The sequence below is a fragment of the Leptopilina heterotoma genome, unplaced genomic scaffold (assembly GCF_015476425.1).
Source record: "Leptopilina heterotoma isolate Lh14 unplaced genomic scaffold, ASM1547642v1 Lhet_10, whole genome shotgun sequence".
Taxonomy (NCBI): domain Eukaryota; kingdom Metazoa; phylum Arthropoda; class Insecta; order Hymenoptera; family Figitidae; genus Leptopilina; species Leptopilina heterotoma.
The window spans coordinates 227008-246201 of record NW_025110813.1 but is presented as its reverse complement, the minus strand read 5'-3'; the positions used below and the strand labels follow the sequence as shown (position 1 = coordinate 246201).

Sequence of the window (19194 nt, the reverse complement as noted above, 5' to 3'; positions counted from 1 at the left end):
TTTATTTTATTTCTCAAAGTGCTGAATTTAAAAATCGGAAAACATAATTTTAATTAGTTATTATATAATTTAAAAAAAAAATTGGTTGGACAATTACAAAAAGTTGATCTCTAAATTTTCGAATTCGTGTCTTTTTAGATACTAAAAATCAATAATTGCTTTTTTCTAATGTTTTTACTAATAAAATTAATTTTTTTTAACTGACCAAGGAAAAAATAAGACAAAATTTTACAAAAATTCTTATATAGTTATTTATAACTAATTTAATTACAATTCATAACAGTCAATTTCATTATTCAGCAAAATATGATTTACTAAAAGCCAATATTTGACATAATGTTTACAGTTATTTTTAACTAATAAAAAAATTTTAATTTACAACAATTCAGCAAAATAAAATGTACAAAAAGCCAAAATTCGACCAATATATTAGTACTTATTTTTATAACTAATTAAAATTTCCAATTTTTCCAATTTCAGTAAAATGGAATAAATTGAAGTTCAAAATTATAAATTTTCAAATTCAAATCTGAGTGAAACAGAATTTACTTAACAATTTTATTGAATACAAAAAGTATTTAAAATTACCACAAAAAATAAACCTCAACACTCTTATTTCAATAGTAAAAAATTATAATTAAAATAACACAAACAAACAAAAAAACGACAGCTGTTGCTTATCTTTTTTAAAAAATGAAATAAAACAAAATTTTCTGTGTCAAAAATTTCGAAAAATTGACGAAAAAATGTGTCGAAGATTATATTATAACCTCGACTATATATGTATATATGAAAAATATATAGGTCAATGGTTGCGTTGTTCGCGCCTATATATAATAAAGAAGCAAAACCCTTTGTCGCGAGAACCTATAAAACCTAAAGAATGTGTCGAGAATTTTAGACACACATATGGAGGCCAAAATATACCGGCTGAGGAAATCAAAGTCAACATGTGGTTATAATCAGGCGCGTAGGAAGTTCCTTTTTAAAACAAAGACTCTCTGTGTGAAAACGCGTTTATATTTATTTTTAAATTACGTACACCAAAGATACTAAATCAACTTTCTTTTTTTTACAGTACTATATATTATTTTTTTTATTACACTTTTTATAATTATTTATTTATTGCTTATTATTTATTATCAGTGCATTATTACTATTACTATCATTAACTGTTATTTAATATTATATATTATTATTATTATTATTATTATTATTTATTATTATTTTTTAGTTTCATTATCTATTATTATTATTACTTATTATTATTTATTGTTATTATGATATTTATTACTATTATTTACTGTGCAAATTATATGAAAAATAAGTACACCGAAAAAAAGTTCATTTGACTCAAATAAACAATTATTTACTTATCTTTTATTAAATAATTATTTATTTGTATCAAATAACTTTTATTTAAGACAATAATTTGATATTTGCTTCAAATTCTGAAATTATTAGTTCAAATACAATTTATTTGATTTAAACAAAAATTATTGGATTCAAGTAAATATTTATTTGATAATAGACAAGTAAATCGATAATTTAAATCAAATAAAAAAATTATTAAAATATAATATAATAAGAAATATGTTAATTAAAAAAATAATAAAAGGAATAATGAAACAAATGAGCAAAAAAGTGCATAATTAAAAATGTAATGAATTATTAGAAAAAGAAACTGATTTCAGTCATAATCTCGAGAATATTAAATAAATTTTTTCAGTGTTAAAAAAGTTTGAAATTTATAGATCGGATAGACAATTTTTTTTTAATAAAAATTTGGATTCTTTAAAACACGGAGTAAGTTATGCTCCTAAAGTTTTGCAAATTTAAATTAACGAAATCTATATTTATTTCTTTTTCAAATTCACTGAAATATAAATTAATTAAAAACATTTTTAGAAATTGTACTTTAATATTATTTTAATAAATTATTTGAAAATAAAATTATTTATTATTTATTTATCATTACAGTACAAAATGTAAGTTTCGAAATTTCTGACACAGTAAATACGTTAAAATATTACTAATAGTTTTATGCTCAAATTTGTTGCATTCGTAAATTTTTTTTGTCCATTCTTTAACAATTAAAAAATTCCGTTAATTATGTAAGTGACAAATATAATTTTTTATACTAATAATTGTGAAAAAATTCTTTTATTTACATTCTCGGGATTATGATTGAAATCAGTTTCTTTTTCTAATAATTCATTAGATTTTTAATTATGCACTTTTTTGCTCATTTGTTTCATTATTTATTTTATTTATTTCCAATTAACATATTTCTTATTATATTGTATATTAATAATTTCTAATATATATTAAAATATTAATTAGATAATATTAAATATAATTATAATATTAAATACTAAACAGTAATGAAAATAAATAAATATAATTTTAATATATTAATATAATACAAAAAATACTATTCTTTTCTATAATGCAATTTGTATACGTGAAATCAGAAAAAATACAAGAATTCGGAGTAGGTGGACCTGCAAGGGCATATTAGAAACACGAAACCGAAATGATAAAATTCTTATGCAATACATTTTGGAGTCATCTCTCTTTCTCTTAAGCAACTCCTCTGCCAATTTGAAAAGTATTATGAAAAAAATAAATTTAAAGATGAAATTCATTTATTATGAAGAACGATACAAAAAATAATCTCTCTAATTACAATAGACAACAGTTTACAGGTGAATTTTATTTTCTCGAAAGGAAATAAAATTCCTACGACTTTTATAATTCAACGAAATTCTCATCTTTATTTTTTTACATTTTTTCCTATCACACATAATTATTTATAATGAAAACAAAATTTCAAATACAACTTTTAGGAAAATTCCCATAGAAAAAAATGGATAAAAACCGGTTTTAGAAGAGATTGCGAGTAGAAAATGCTGAATAAAAGTGTATTAAGAATTTTTTTTAAACAGAGAAACGCCCCATAAAGTTCTATAGTTAGTTATAGTTCAAGGTTTCGTTCATGGGATTACTGAATTAGTAGGTGGAATTTTTCTCCCATTTATCTTTCACTATTTCACATATATTACTCGAATGACAATGAATAAATATAATGTAAATTTGAAAACAAATGGAGGCTCAACAAGTCGAATGCATAAAAAAATAAATTAGAAAAATGAAGTATAGAAAAAAATAAAATTAATAAAAAGTGAAATGAAAAGAATAAGAAAGAATTAAAATTAAAAAGAAAGTGAAATAAAACTATAAAATAAAATTTATTTATTTATTTAATAAGAAATATACGGGACAAGGAAATATATAAGACTAAAACTAAAAGAAGCGAAATAAGAAAGATGAAATTAAAAAACAAAAATGTTAACTGGCAGTGCCCGTAAATAAAAAAATTAACAAAATATAAAAATTAGAATTAATGAAAAATGAAATATATGAAAATCAAATTAAAAAACTGAATTCAGAAAAATCAAAATAAAAAAGTAAAATACAGAAAAATAAAAAATATTTTGCCTGTGTACGAATACATAAAATAATTTTAATGTCAAATTTATTGACAATGATTGATGAATGTAATCAATTTATAAAATTACTTGCGCGATGTTTCATATATATATACATATAGCATTATTATTAATGCCATAAAGTATAATTGTCGAGATAATTTTTTATTATTCCCTATATATATACGCCCGATAAAGTCTTTAATTATTTACTGATGGGAATTAAATTGTCGATTATTCCCATTTCTCTAAGAGATGAAATTTTTATATAAGAAAAAGAAAAGAAAACTTTATATAAATTACTCTGTAATAATTGCGATTATAAATATGCAACTTTTTTTTAACATCTGTCTCACATGACCTTGTATTGTTTTCAAACCATTATATCTATATACTTATATAGTTGATTCATTGTCATGATTTATTATTTTATTAAAAGTAATTATGATAATTTTCGATATATATAGGTAATGCATCGTAAACTTAACAAGATTAATAATTTTCAATATATATTTGTTTTTAATATTAATATAATATTCATTTTAAGTATTCATTTCTAATTATTATTTTTTTTAACAACAAAAAAGCAAATGTTAATTTTTAATTTTTCACAATGAAAAAAAATTTATTTGATTCAAATAACTGATTACTTGTCAATTATCAAATAAATCTTTTTACTTGAATCAAATAACTTTTATTGATATTAAATAAATTGTATTGAAAATTGTATTTATTTGAACCAATAAATTCAGTATTTGAAGCAAATATTATTTAATTGATTTAAAATTAAAAATTATTTGATTCAAGTAAATATTTAATTGATAATAGACGCAAATAATCAGTTATTTCAATCAAATAAATTTATTTTTCTGTGCAATATTAATATATTATTATTATTAAAAATTTTATATATTGTCAGTGGGTTATTTTTAAAAATAAAAAAATCGCTTTTTCAGTATTTATGCAAATACATATTTCAAAAATTTTGAACTTTCAAATAAACGAAATATTTTTTCGTTATAAATATTTTTATTTTTTATAATTACTCATTGAAATAAAAAACAAAAAATTTATTTGATTCAAGTAAATAATATTTATTTGAAATATTTACTTTTATAATATAAATAATTATAATCGTTTATTTGAATCAAATAAATTGTTTCTCAGTGAAATAAAAAAAAAATGACGAAAAGACAAAATTGAATCGATATTTAAAGAAAAACAGTTGCGCATGGATTTCATAAAAAAAATTCTCTTATACAATACTAATGCACCTACTGGAAAAAATTGAACAATTTTTTTTCAAACAATAAACAATGTGTCAAGATAATGGGTAAAACGATATTTCCTGAAAAACCAGACTTTCATTTTTTTTTCGAAAAATACTCTATGTGTCAAATAACTATTTTTTGACAGACAATGACAAGCTTTTAGTCCGCGTCGTCTTCTTCGACCACCCGTATAAATTGAAAGTACACATTTTATCCTACAAGAAACACCAATTTATTATTTTTACTCCCACGTAAATTTATCCTTTTCATGAAAAGTCGATCAAAAAATTACAATTTTCAAAAAAGAAAAAAAAAATTCTTTTAAAAGTTCCATCTGAATAAAAAATAAATAAGTAGTACTAATGAAAAGGTAAAAACGTAAAAAAATTGAAAAAAATCCTTCTTTATAATTATACAAAAAGAATTTTTTTTCAAAAATAAATAATGCAAATTTATAATTGTGGTGCGCTTTTTTTTTTTTTGATATGAGAAATAAAATTATATAGTTGCGAGTTGATGCGAATATAATAGCATATTATACTTGTAAAAATTGAATCTACCTGATCTAATAGAGTTGTAAAAATAAATCTCTACTTATGTTCTCTCTTCTCTTTTTTTGCAGATTAATTAAATGAAAAGGAACAACAATGTACAGTCTAAATGTGAATGTGAATCCTAGTCCTTCGGCTGCCGCGGGTCTTCTTGGTGTCGCGGCGGCCGAGGTCACTCCAAGGACACCGGAAATTGTAAATTCCCTTATCGCCATGACGAATCCCTTTGAGAGTTACAATAGCGAAAAAACAAGAGATCGAACCGATTCAACGAGTAGCGGCGAACCAAGTCCTCCAAGTGTTCAACATACCTGCAGTCAGCTTATTAAAGAAGGTACCAAAAACAATTTTTTTCTATCATCAGAAGAAATTGATTATTTTCCTAAATAGATCAAAAACGATAAATTTCATATTTTCTTCTTGAGAAAAAGACAAAGAACAAACAATAGAACTTATCGAAAACGAATTCTACAAATGAAGTTAAAATAGGTACCTATAAAAAGAAATTTTTAAATAGAGAAAAAATAGAATATGTTTTTTTTCATACAGGGCTCGAACTATGTTTGTAAATGCCGTAAAAATAATTTTTTTTTTAAAAAAGGTCCGTAAAGTTCATATTTTGATTGAAAAAGGATGAAAAGTTCGTAAATTGTACGATATAATTTGGAGAATTTTAGAGAAATTACAAATGATTGCAGAAATTCAATTATGTTCAAAAATTTTTGAAAATTCTAGTCAAAATTTAAATTATCTTTAGAAATAATTAAATTTCTTCTCCGAAATTCAACTATTTTCTTAATTCAATTATTTTCAATATCTACTATTTTAATAGAATTTTCCAAAAGAATTCAATTATTTCAACAAAATTTAATAAAATTCTACGCAATCCTTTAATTATTTTCATGAAATAATAAAAATTTTACAGGAATTCAATTTACAAATTTTTTTTATAAATTTCTCTACAATCATTCAATTATTTTCATAAATAAATAAAATTTTTACATGGATTCAATTATTTTCGTAAATAATAAAATTTTATTTAGGAATTCAATTATTCTGATAAATAATAAAACTCATTGCAGAATTTCAATTATTTTTAATACAATTGTAATCGAATTCCTCGAAAAATGTAATTATTATTTAATTGTAAATAATTATTCGACGACATCAATAACTTTCTTTTTCTTCAAAATTATTTTCATCATTTAAATTCAATTATTATTTTCAAGAATTTTTAACTAAACTTCTAAATGAATTATTTTTAATAATATTTGACAAAATTTTTTGAGAATTTTTACAAAAAAATTTAAATTAAACTTTTTCAAAAAAATTAGTTTCTATTAGAAAGTTTAATTAAAAGTATGGAAATTTCAGATTTTCAAAGATTCTAATTTGTAAACTTTTTAAAATTCAATTATTTCTAAAAATTGCAATTATTTGTCATTTTTCCAAAATTCAATTATTATATAAAAGTTTAACCAAAATTAATTTTAAAATAAATCTTTATTAGAAAATTTTACAAGAATTAAATTATTAAAATACAAAAATAAAAAATAATTGAATTCCTGTGAAAGTTTTATTATTTATGAAAAAAATTAAGTGTTTGGGTAGAATTTTATTAAATATTTTTTTTTAAATAATTGAATTCTTTTGGGGAACTTTATTAAAGTAGTAGATATTGAAGAACATTGAATTGAGAAATATTTTTGAAAATAATTGAAATTAGGACTAAAATTTTTCGAAATAATTGAATTTCGGCGAAGCATTTTGCTATTTATATGAATATTAATTGAAATCTTGACGAGAATTTTTTTTTAAATTTTGAAAATAATTGAATTCTTGTGATAAATATTGTTATTAATGAAAATAATAATAATTCTTTAGCCAGTAGAAATAAATAAATTTCAAATTTTCTTCTAGAGAAAACAAAAAAATTAAATAAAAATAGTTTGTCGAAAACCAATTCCACAAACAGTGACGAAACAAGAAAAATTTTTTGAGAAAGAGAAAAAAAATGTATTCGGAATTTCCGATAAATTATTAATAAACAAAACGAAAAGTCCCAAAAATGTGTTTTCAATCTTTTAGAAAAAAATATTAACAAATTACGCTAGAAGAAAAAAATAAATTCCACATTTCCCTCTACAAAAAATGAAAAAGAAGCAAAAATAGTTAATACAAGTAAAATTTTTCAAATGTATAACAAAAATACGCATTCAACCGGAATTTCCGATAAATTATTATAAATGAATAAAAGCAAAATAAGTTCCAAAAGTTTAAATAAAAAAAATTTGCGAAATTACCATTATATTATTTATTTACTGACTAAAAATACTTAAACCTGTTTGTTTTTAACAAATCTGCATAATTTTTCAGGATTAAAGCTGACTCTTCAAACAAAAAGAAGAGCACACGGCAGTGGCGATGAAAGCAAGAAAAAGACGAGAAAAGAAGATGGTAGTGCAGACGACGAAGAAGATGACGACTCCAATCACAACAATCATTCTGTAAGAGTGAGACATTTTTTTCCCATCATTCAAAAATGAAAATAATTTTTCACCCCTTAAATTAATTTTTCCTAAAGAAATATCAAAGATAACAGCTTTTGTTTTAAATTTCCATTTGAAAATTGTTTTTTTAATTATAAAAAATTAGGAATATTTTGTGAATAAAATTCAAATTAACATATGTAATAAAAATATCGTCGTTCATTTGAACGTTCGAAACTTTAAGAACATAATATTTTACAATATGCAAAGAAAATTTCAGTAAAAATTAGTAAAATTTACTTTGGACTTAGTAAAATTTCCTCCAAAAGCAGTAAAATTTACTATGCAATTTTTTTTTTACTCTGGAAATAATAGTTTTTAATAACAAATTATACTAATGTTCGAAGAAAACTTAAAAAAAATGTATAAAAAAAACTGTGGAAATAATAAAATTTGTTATTAAAAATAAAAATCGTTATTTCCAGAGTAAATTTTATAATATTCGAATAGTAAATTATAGAAAAAAATTAATAAAATATTCTTTCAACTTAGTAAATTCTGATTCACTCCAAAAATTATTGGATACACAAGAAAATGTTCTTAATACATTTATTTGTGATTATATTCAATTGTGAAATTACTGGAAATATGAATCATTTTTTTTAAATAAATATTTAATCATTATCATCACATTTTCACAGGAAGAAAGATTTTCAAAAATTAGAAATTTAAAACTTTCCGAAATTGTATTATTTATTTATTTATTTAATTTATTTTATTTTATTTTTTTTTTTGCAAACAAAAATCTTACGAATTATTCGATTACTTTTGAATTTTTTAAAATTGATCAGGCCAAAATAGGAAAAAAATCAAGGAATTTTTTTAAAAGTACTGAAAAAAAATAAACTTTGAAATCACTACCAATTTCAATACAAAATCTTAAAAAATGTTTACACACTAAAAAATTTAATTTATTTTATACACTAAATTAATTTAATTAGAAATGCGCATAAAGTAATTGATATTTAGAAGATTTGTGTTTCCAATTGTGATAAATAATTGAAATTTGAAAGATTTTCGTTTTTAATTTCTATAAATGATTGAAATTTATTGTAATATTAATTATTTTCAATTTTTTTTGTTCTATAGGAACGCGGGAGATATAATGTAGATAAACAAATAAATAAGTGTTATGTTTTCAATTTTTAAAATTATTTGGAAGAATTGTGTTTTCAATTTTTATAAGTGACTGAAATTTTGAAGACTTGTGTTTGAATTTATATAAACAATTGAAATTTCTTTCAATTAATTATTAATTATTTGATAATTTTAATTATTAATTATTATTTTCAATTATTTTTTTGTTCTACAGCAACCCAGGACATAATGTCAATAAACAAATAAGTAAATAAGTGTTACGTTTTCAATTTTTATAAATAATTGAAGTTGTAAGAGTGGCATATTCAATTTTTATAAATAACTTTTTTGACAAAAATTTTCGTGGTAATTATTGTCAAAAATAGAGAAAATTTAAAGTTTTGTATTAAAATTCAAGATAACTTTAATGTTTATAAAGTGAACAAAAAGAAAATTTTTTTTTGAGTTTTCAATATTTTCAAAATTAGAATTTTATCAATTCCAGAAATTTATTACTTTTGATAAAATTCGCATATTTTTCCCTGAATTCTTTCATCTTACAATTAATTTATCCCCTAATTTTAATATTCCCCTTCAGGTGTTTTAGGACATTTTATTAATTTCGGGAGGATACAAAAAAGGGTAAAAGGGGGATTTAGTAAAAAAAGCGAACTAACTGTGATCCCTGGCATTTTTTTCCACTCCCGAAGAAGAGTATTTAAAGAATATTCTTTACTAAGAAAAATGTTTTCAATTTTTTCAGTTGACTCCAGAGGACGAGGAGAGACGTCGCCGAAGACGAGAGCGTAATAAAATAGCAGCGACAAAATGCCGATTAAAAAAACGCGAGAAAACGGTTATTCTTGTGCAGGAATCGGAAATTCTCGAGACACAAAATCACGATCTAAAGACTCAAATACAAGAATTGGAAACTCAACGACGAAGACTCGTCGATATGTTGAGTTTACATACGCCAACGTGCGTGAAGCATGGTGGCGCAAGTGACACTTCCTATCAACAATATGCCGAGCCACTTCCTCCATTACCTAGTTATCAAGAAAATTTCCTATCGCCACAATTAAATCCAACGCAAAATTGCGTCTCGGATTATCCAGTTAAAGTTGAGAATTTCGATAGTTCAGCATCGGATTATTATCGACAAAATAGTCCCTATATACCAACATCGGATTCAAGTTGCACTGTCTAGTCGATGAGACGTTGATTTTTTATTATTATTATTAATTAATTAATAATTATTATTCGGAGAGTCGTGGACTTTTGGATATCAAAGTGAATCTTCCAAGAAAGACACAAATGCCGTCAATCCACTTCCAAATGTATACAAAAATTTGGCACAAGATACAGTATTTATTTCTAAATTTAATCGCTAGCTTTATAATTTAATTTTTTTTTTTTAAGAAAGAATATATCTCCGCGAATTGTATTTTTTTTTAACATAGCAATTTTTTTTATTCTCGTATATATACGACTTTCTGTGGAATTTCCATGTAAAGGGCAATTACAAAAATTTTTTCTTCTTCTTTACTCTTCTTTTATAGAAGAGAAATCAATCGATTTGCCGAAAAAAGGGAGGCGCAATTTTTACACCCAGAGAAAATTTTATTCGAATCAATAATATAATTTATTTCAGTTAAATAAACACTGAGAAAACATTATACTTAAATGAAACACAAAAATAATGTTAGACGATTTTGTTTAATTGAAATTAGTTTGTAAGTTTAATCTCAATATACAGAAAATATCTACTGCATTGATTCAAAAGTATTATTTGTCTTAATAATTATATTTAATTCAAACATATTTTTTGTTACGGTTTAAACAAAAATTATGTTTAAAAATTTTAAGTTTGAATCAAACTTAAAAAGTTGACTACAGATAATTTAAAATCAATCACAATTTATGTTTGATTTTAATATATAATCTCTTAAGCTGAACCAGAAAATATGTTTGAATTAAACTTAAATATGTTTGACTGTATAGCAAAGATATTTTAAGTTTGATTTAAACAAAATTTGTTTGAATCAAATAATTTCTTTTCTCAGTGAAGGTATGTTTGTTTAAATTTATTAATTATTTTCAATAAACATTTTTTCGACAGAAATAAAGTTTCTTTGATACAAAATAATTAATTTTATTTGAACTATATAAAATTTCTTTGAAACAAATAAAATTCCTTTAAAAGAAAGAAATTTATTAGAAGCAAATAAAATTTCTTTGAAAGAAATAAAATTTATTTATAACAAATACAATTTATTTGAAACAAATAACAAGTACCTAAACTCTGAGTCAAATATATTTTTTTCTGGGTGTAAGTCAAGAAATTAAAAAAAATGTAAACCGTCGCCAATGCTGGAGGCAATTCTGAATTTAATGGATAAAATTTGTATAAATAGTTTCTTCCTGAAGTACTTTTTCGACCATTCAATGTGTGTCATAGTAAATATTTTTCTATTTCTAGTATTTTAGTAAACAAATTTAATTACTCACTTTTTTATTGATAGAAAATATCGTGGATTCCATTTTTCGCGGACAAAAATATCCTCACTGGTTAGTTTTCGAAATCTCACTTTTCTTAGAAAAAAGGGTAAAAAATACCTGAAAAAAATATTCTCGTTTGCAAATCTTCTTTTAAAAAGTAAAATATAAATAATGTGAAATATAAAAATAAAATAAAAATGTAAAATAACAAATTTACAGATATAATAATGGGGATATAAAATTATAAATACAAAAAGAAATTAAATATAGAAAATTATAAATATAAAAATATACATCTTGAGAAAAGGTACATTTATCTCACAGCAAAATAGAAATTTATTTGTTACAAATTAATTTTATTTGATTGAAATAGAATTTACTTGGTTCAATAAAGTTTTCTTTGTTTCAAATAAATTTTATTTGATTGTAAAAGAATTTATTTGATTCAAGTAAATTTCTATTGGTTGAAATAGAATATTTATTATTGTCAAAAAACTGTATTTGTGACAAATAAATTTTTTTTTAAACAATTAAATAGATCTGTAAACTATGAGATAAATGTAAATATTATATTTAATCCAAATAGATTTTATTTGATCCAAATAAAATATTTCTTTGGGTGTAAATAGAAAATAATAAATGTAAAAATACAAATAAGAAATTTATACGCTTATTAAAGTAAAAGTACTTCAAATTAAAAATTACCTTAAATGCAGGATCAAAAAATAATTTTTTACAAACTAAAGCAGAAAAAAATAGTTTTTATTTTCAAAAACTTACGATTTCAAAAATATTCGACTCGAAAATTTTTCAGTGAGTTCGTTGAATTAAACCGATGAAATTAATTATATATGTATTTTTGAATTAATTCTTTAATTTCAAATTTTCAATTGTCTTTTTAAATTAATATAATAAAATTTCTAAAAAGATTAATAATATTAAATAATTAAAATTCATGACAATTTTTGAATGGTCTCCTTTACTGAGCTTCCGAGAATAAAAATTAGTTTTCTAGTTCCTAGTCGAACTGTATATAATAAAATACAGTAAAGCAAATTAGAATAAAATGTCAGAATCTTGTGGGAAAGAGATGCGGGATACATATTATTATTCATTATCGGTACTTAAAAAAATATCAAATTTAATTTAAAAACAATAAAATTCATTCAAAAGTGAAAATAGAAAAAGTTCATTCAAAAATAGAAATAATCCATTTAAAAATAAAAACGAAAAAATTGATTCAAAAACAAAAAGAAAAAAATTATTAAAAAATAAAAAATATGACTGTATTCTTTTTTTATAATAAATAAAAAGGGAGATAAAGAGATTATGCATTCCAAGTGAGAAAATATATAGAGAAAAGGAAGTCTGAAGTGCTGAAAATTTATAAAAGTGCGATGGTAAATTTTTCTACTTTTCGAAATTTAAAAAAATATTTAAAATCGCTCTAGAATAATTTCTCTGCGAGTTTCTTTTTTTTTACTACTGGTCAAGTATCCAGCACTCTTTTCCGTTAAAATTAAGTTTTAATATTATTAAGTCGCCCAGTGTATTTTATTATAATTAACAACTTATCTTCTTCCGTCTTTCGTAACAATTTTCTGTACTTTCAATTATTATTGAGACGTTCGAGGCGAACGTCATGAGACATTCCTTCGTTACTAATACTTCTACTGTGACATTCTTTAAAGCCTCATTTTTTTTCTTTATTTTATTTTTTTTCTAAATAACTACGCTTGTATAGAAAATTCTTAGGACAAAGTAAGAAACGCGATTTTTGTGATATCTCTATAAAATGCCACTGAATTCAAAAAATTTCTTTTTGTAAATAGAATCGAGAAAAGAAATTAAATTCACGATTTTTTAATTAAAAGTTTAAAAAATTAAAAATTCTTCCTTTAATTACGAAACGCCAACATTAGTTTTGTTTTAAATTTGGATTACATTTCAGTTTTATTTGTTATTAATATGAACAAATTTATTTTCTATAAATTTGTCTTTATTAAAAGAATAAATTTTTTTCAGTCTGTTTTTAATTTTCAAAGATAAACAAATTCATTTTACACAAATTGGATTTTAATTTATTTTTCGCAAATTTATTTATTTTTAATTTAAGAAAAAACAAATTTGTTCTCGATAAATAAAGTTTTACTTTTCAAAGAAAAATTTCTCGTAAAGAAAGTATAATTTCTTTCAAAGAAAACAATTTTTCGTATAATAAAGAAAACAATTTCTCTTAAAAAAAAAAATTATAGAAAGGTTCAAATATCACAAAATTCGCAGTGATATTAAAAAAAATGTGAAATAGATTTTAACAGTACTCTGGTAATTGCAGGACATTACTTAAGAGTATAATAATTAACATGCGTGTAGTTTTTTTTTCACCTTTTGGAGTCACACAAAAAAAGCCAGTGTATCAGAATGTTCTGTTTGATATTGATTACTATGTGTATAATTATTATTATTATTATTATTATTAATTAAAAATTGTATCACCGACAAGCGTTCAGAGGATACTTATAATTATATAAAAATTTTACTGATATTTAATAATGTTATTATATAATACGTATATGCATATTTTATACTACAAAACCGCATATTGCTGTTAATAACTAATAAACTTTTAATTCTTTCTATATCACTTTTATAATTTTCATTTTTTTACATTTTAATACTCTAAGAAACGCATAATTTATTTATTATTCACTTATTTCGATTTTTTGTTGACAGAGAAAAAATGGGATACTTGACTTTTTTCAGTGACAAAGTAATTAAAAAATTAATTAGTTAGTTAAATTTGATTACTTAATTAATTTCTTACAAAATTGAATATAATTAATTAATTACTTATGGAATTAAATATAATTAATTAAATGTAATTTTTGCTTGATTCACTACCGAAAAAAGTTTTTATGACTTTTCGTATTTTAATAATATAATTATAAAAATATAATTCAAGAAAAAAGTTTCAAACTATTTTCGATAGTGACTCTAGCAAAAATTGTATTTAATTAATTAAAAGCATTTAAGTACTGAAGTAATTAATTAATTATACTTAATTAATTAATTATAAAATTAAAAAAATTAATTAAATATAATTAATTAATTTCTTAGGTATTTCGCTAATTAAACGCAATTATTTGAATATAATTAATTACTCGTGTAATTAAATTGATTAATTAAACAATTAATTAATATTACTTAAGTAATTAACTATAAGTTTTGCTTGAGTCACTATCGAAAAAAGTTTTCAAGACTTATTTTACATTCAATTGCCTTCCAATTTGTACAGAATAAAAATTACGACAATATTTTTCCTAATGTCTTTGCAAATGAAAAATTATGAAAATTCGAAATAGAAAGAGTTAAGAGGATTATTTTTTTAAATGTTATGTATAAGAGAGTAAGTAAACCATGTGCCTCTAACGACATACCTCAATAATCTTGTGGTTAGTTACCTAATATCCAAATTACTCTTGCTTTTTATTAAAATAAAAAAAATTACTGCAGAAAAATAATAATTAAATTCAATTTTGATTATAAGTAAAATAGAAATTATCTTTTAAATAATCAAATACAAAAATCAGATCAAATCAAAATTTTGAACTAAGAATATTTCTAAATTTAAAAAAATAAATTAAGTCAATTTTGATTACAAGAAAATTATGTTTTGAATAATCAAATATAAATACGAACTTTTTTAACTAAAAATGTTTCTAATTTTTTAAAATTGAATTAAAAGTCTATTTTGTAAAAAAAATAGTTCAAATTACCTTTTAAATAATCAAATATATACTTTTAACTAACAATATTTTTAATCTTTAAATACAATTTAAAAACAATTAGAAACACTGTTTTTATGAATTTGACAATAAATTGTTAATTACATTCAATTATAATCAAAATAAAAAAAATATCACCGATTATAATTTGAAAATCCAGTAAAAGTAAGTCTTTAAAAAATTTTTGAAAGAACAAAATAGCTCGAGTATTTTGGATGACGAATTACATTCGCAGGATTAACACGTTAGTTAATTCATATTTCGCGAATGTGTTGAAGTAGTGTTTTCACTTTTTTTTTACAAAGTCAGACTGTTTTGGAAAATAATTTTATTTTTTCGTTGAAAAAAATGTACAAAATCATGTCTGAAATATTCAACACTAGAAAAAAGCTACGTTTGTATATTTAAACAAAAAAATTCATATGCTTTCTATAGCTTTAAATTTCTGCCGCTGTCGTATTCAAAATTAAATTAAATATATTGCTTCGTTGAATTTAGTTTGTAAGAAATAACTGCCACGACAGGATATTTGTTGACACAAATGTCAAAAAGTGAATATATATATGTACTTGTTTTTTTGTATTATTTCGTTTCATATTTTTAACATTTTAACGCGAAGCAATTTTAATTATTTTTACACACTCTTTACCGGGGCATTTCAAATGTCCACTGTCTTTTTATTATTTTTTCTTTTACGAAAGAAAAAAACATTTCTCTTTTACGAATGAAAAAAAAACATTTCTCTTTTAAAAAAGGAAAAAACCTTTTTCTTAAAAAAGGTTTTTTTAATCAAAATAATTTTTCTTTCTTGTAATAGAAAAAAATTTTTTCTTGTAATTAAAAATTCGTCTATATTGTAAGCCAAGAATTTCTTAAAAATAAATGTGCCTTCATTATTATTTCATTTCAAATGTAGTTTATATTAAACGATTTTTTTTTTTGAACGAACGTAAATTGTAACTATTTAAAGAAAAAACAAGAAAAATATGAAATAAATGAAAGTTTATTAATGAACAGAAAACGTGTGTTTGTGTTTTTTAAACAATTCCTATTTTTATTAAATTACGCACCATTTCATATAAACTGTTTCTTACATTTATCGCAATCAATTTCGAACATAATAATATATCTAATTATCTAAAGATATTTCGCATAAATAAGAGTAAGGAGAGTAACGCTCTCGTGAACGTCATGGGGAAATGGGAAGATAGGGGGAAGGATGAGATAGAAAATTATGCTTAATAAGTCTTAACATTAAGTAATTTCCATTGGTCTTAGGATCCTCTGAAAAAGAAAAAGAAAAGAGAAAAATTAATTTCATCAAATTAAGATCGGAAATAACAATTTTTATTTTAATGACAGAAAACTAAGACTAGTAAAAATAAAAAAAATAAATTATTTGAAAAAGAAACAAACGCTTTGACTTAATTTCTATTAATTATTAAATGAATTTTTATTCATTAGTAAATGAGTGAGAAAAAAATTTTTGTTTAAACTACAAAACATGTCAGTACTTTTGTAACAGAACTTTTTAGAAGTATAAAAGTAATTTTAATGTAAAATATAATAATTGAAGCCGAAATTTAAATAATAATGATAATAATTTAATATTTGTCTTTTGTTAAAATTTAGTTATTACTTTTAATAAAATTGTATTACAAAATAGTAATTTAATATGAATATTGATCCTTATTTGTTTTTTATAACAAAACTTTTGTAATTTTAGAATTTTTCAATATGAAATTCTATTCAGTATGAAATTAATTTTATATTTTATTTTTAGATTTTACATTTTTCAATATAAAAATAATATAATAATTGGAGTTGAAATTTAAATAGTAATAATTTTACATTTGCATTTTCTTAAAATTTAGTTATTAAATATAGTCAAAATTTTATTACAAAATACTAATTAATACTGCAATAAAAATTTGTTTGTTTTTGGGTCGCATCATTAAATAAATTTTCTTCAGCTAAAGAAAATAAGAATAAATTCATCGCACAAATTTCTAAAAGAAAATTTGTAGTTAAAGCCAAACATATTTTCTCTTATGATAATTATTTAACTTTTAGGAAATATAAAGTATTTGTATAAAACACAAAAAGAATATTCAAAAAAAATTTAAGAATACTTACACAATGATGTTGTTAATTGGAATATGAATTAATTTAACGAAGAATCCTATGAAGCCCATTATACAGAAACCAATTGCTGTAGCGATAGCAATCTTCTGGAATTCTATAAAAAAGAGAATAGTATTAGTTTTATTTTATATTTTTCTTCTTGTTTTTCTATTTTATTTTTATAATTCATAATTTAATTAAAAATAAATTCAAAAAGGTCCTTTATTTCTTACGATACATCTTTACAAGTAAATTATGTACTTTTCTCATCAAGTATCAATTGAAAAAGTAAGAATAATTACAATTGAGATCCATAGAACAATTAAAAACACAGCAATTATGTTTATAAATGTTTAAACTGCAATTATGTACACAAAGGTTTAAACGACTATTTTTGCGAGTCAATTTTTGAATTTAATTCGTAAATACCTTTTCTGTCGGGTTTAGTGCATCTTTTGACAAGACGAATACTGTCTTTGGCAAATTGCCTTCCGGGTTCAGTAAATTTCTTGATTTGATCCATTTCTGCTTAGTGGACTGAAAGAAAATAAACTATTAATTATCAAATTAAAATAGTAATTAGTTAATACAGAGTAAAAGAGTAAATATTCTCATATACTACTCTGTATTACTTGACATTTCTACAAAATTTTCAATCGTGAAAAAATAAAATAATAAATACCTACATTAATAATAAATATAAATTACGCTTTATAAAAAAACGCAATAAAAATAACGGTTCCCGTCGAAATAAAATCATACTCTGAATGATAACGACAAACTCTTCTTTAATTTCAGTTCTCAACATCTGGCACACATTAATTATTTTTGAGACAAAACAAATTCTCCACTTAGCAAAACGAAAATCTTCGACATATTTCCAATGTTTGCATATTTAACGTTGCATACTCTCTTACAATTGTAAATTGTATAATTGTACAAGCAAATTATAAATAAAACAAAGTTAACAGTTACGTTTTTCTTAATAAACAAAAGCGACTCCGAAATATTTTCCGCTCACAAAAAAAGTCAAAAATATTCAATTTATTGAAAATAATAACTAAACCGAAATATATTTCCAGGTCGAAATTTTTTCACATCCGGATGAAAATTCTCTAAGGATAAAACAAGTGATTATTTGTTTATCATTATTTATAAAATATCTAATCGTCGGCGTAAAAAACAATTTAGAGGTTATAATCAATGAAATTGTAATCGCGTAGAATAATTAGACAAGATTTTAATTTAAAAAAATAACCATATTGTTTTACTCACATAAAGTAGGTTGTTGTCTTGAAGAAGATTGTCAGATTACTCACACTTTGTATGTTGTTTGACGACTAAAATTCCACTTTACTTCAACCAAAAGCACCTACGTGGACTCGTGTTTCACGAAACGTAACTTCCGGAATGGCGACGTTGCATACGAACTATGCTTGACAACTAATGCCACGTGTTTACTATTCACTCAATTTCTACAATTACTAATTTACACTATTCCACTAATATTATTCATTCAAAACACTGACATTTATCAATTCACTTAATTATTATGTCAAACAAGTAATTCTTTACTCATTTGCAATTCAGTTTCCATGAAAATAATTGATAAATACTTCTTGATTTGGCAACACTGCAACCACTACACACAAATAAATTTTGACAGTTCTCAAGCGCGCGAAATTTTGAAATTCAAAATTTAAATTATCCACTGATTAGATTAATTAAATTATATAAATGTAATATTATATTGAAAAAAATACGGTCTTTGTAAAAATCAAAAAAATCTAATAGGTAGTATAAAATATTAAATATTTGTCATGACATGTAATAAGAAAATTACATAA

At 22.1% G+C, this 19194-nt stretch overlaps 2 protein-coding genes and 1 long non-coding RNA gene across 5 annotated transcripts in view; 1 reads left to right on the top strand and 2 right to left on the bottom strand.

Annotated features, from left to right (window-relative positions):
* The window catches only part of LOC122498259 (activating transcription factor 3), a 44012-nt gene extending 33660 nt beyond the window's left edge, over positions 1–10352 (top strand). For all 3 annotated transcript variants that reach the window (XM_043605926.1, XM_043605936.1, XM_043605917.1), the window contains exons 2-4: positions 5385–5647; positions 7690–7820; positions 9703–10352. In XM_043605926.1, coding sequence (XP_043461861.1) covers positions 5410–5647; positions 7690–7820; positions 9703–10146 — 813 coding nt within the window. In that variant the 5' untranslated portion in view covers positions 5385–5409 and the 3' untranslated portion in view covers positions 10147–10352. The remainder of the gene's footprint in view (positions 1–5384; positions 5648–7689; positions 7821–9702) is intronic.
* The window catches only part of LOC122498280, a 68187-nt gene extending 56250 nt beyond the window's left edge, over positions 1–11937 (bottom strand). Inside the window, exon 1 of the long non-coding RNA XR_006301214.1 lies at positions 11448–11937. This is a non-coding gene — a long non-coding RNA (uncharacterized LOC122498280). The remainder of the gene's footprint in view (positions 1–11447) is intronic.
* A 4313-nt stretch (positions 11938–16250) lies between these two features.
* On the bottom strand, positions 16251–18892 carry LOC122498228 (protein transport protein Sec61 subunit gamma). The gene is made up of 4 exons (XM_043605875.1): positions 18623–18892; positions 17777–17884; positions 17360–17462; positions 16251–16507 (listed from the first exon to the last, which is right to left on the bottom strand). Exons 2-4 carry the CDS (start codon positions 17868–17870, stop codon positions 16498–16500), a joined length of 207 nt encoding a protein of 68 aa, XP_043461810.1. The 5' UTR covers positions 17871–17884; positions 18623–18892; the 3' UTR covers positions 16251–16497.
* Positions 18893–19194: the final 302 nt, after the last annotated feature.

Coding starts and splice junctions, on each gene's coding strand:
- LOC122498228 (XM_043605875.1), bottom strand. CDS start 17,870: ATGGATCAAATCAAGAAATTTACTGAACCCGGAAGGCAATTTGCCAAA. Junction 17,463..17,776: donor CACTAAACCCGACAGAAAAG/GTATTTACGAAT, acceptor TCTTTTTTATAG/AATTCCAGAAGATTGCTATC.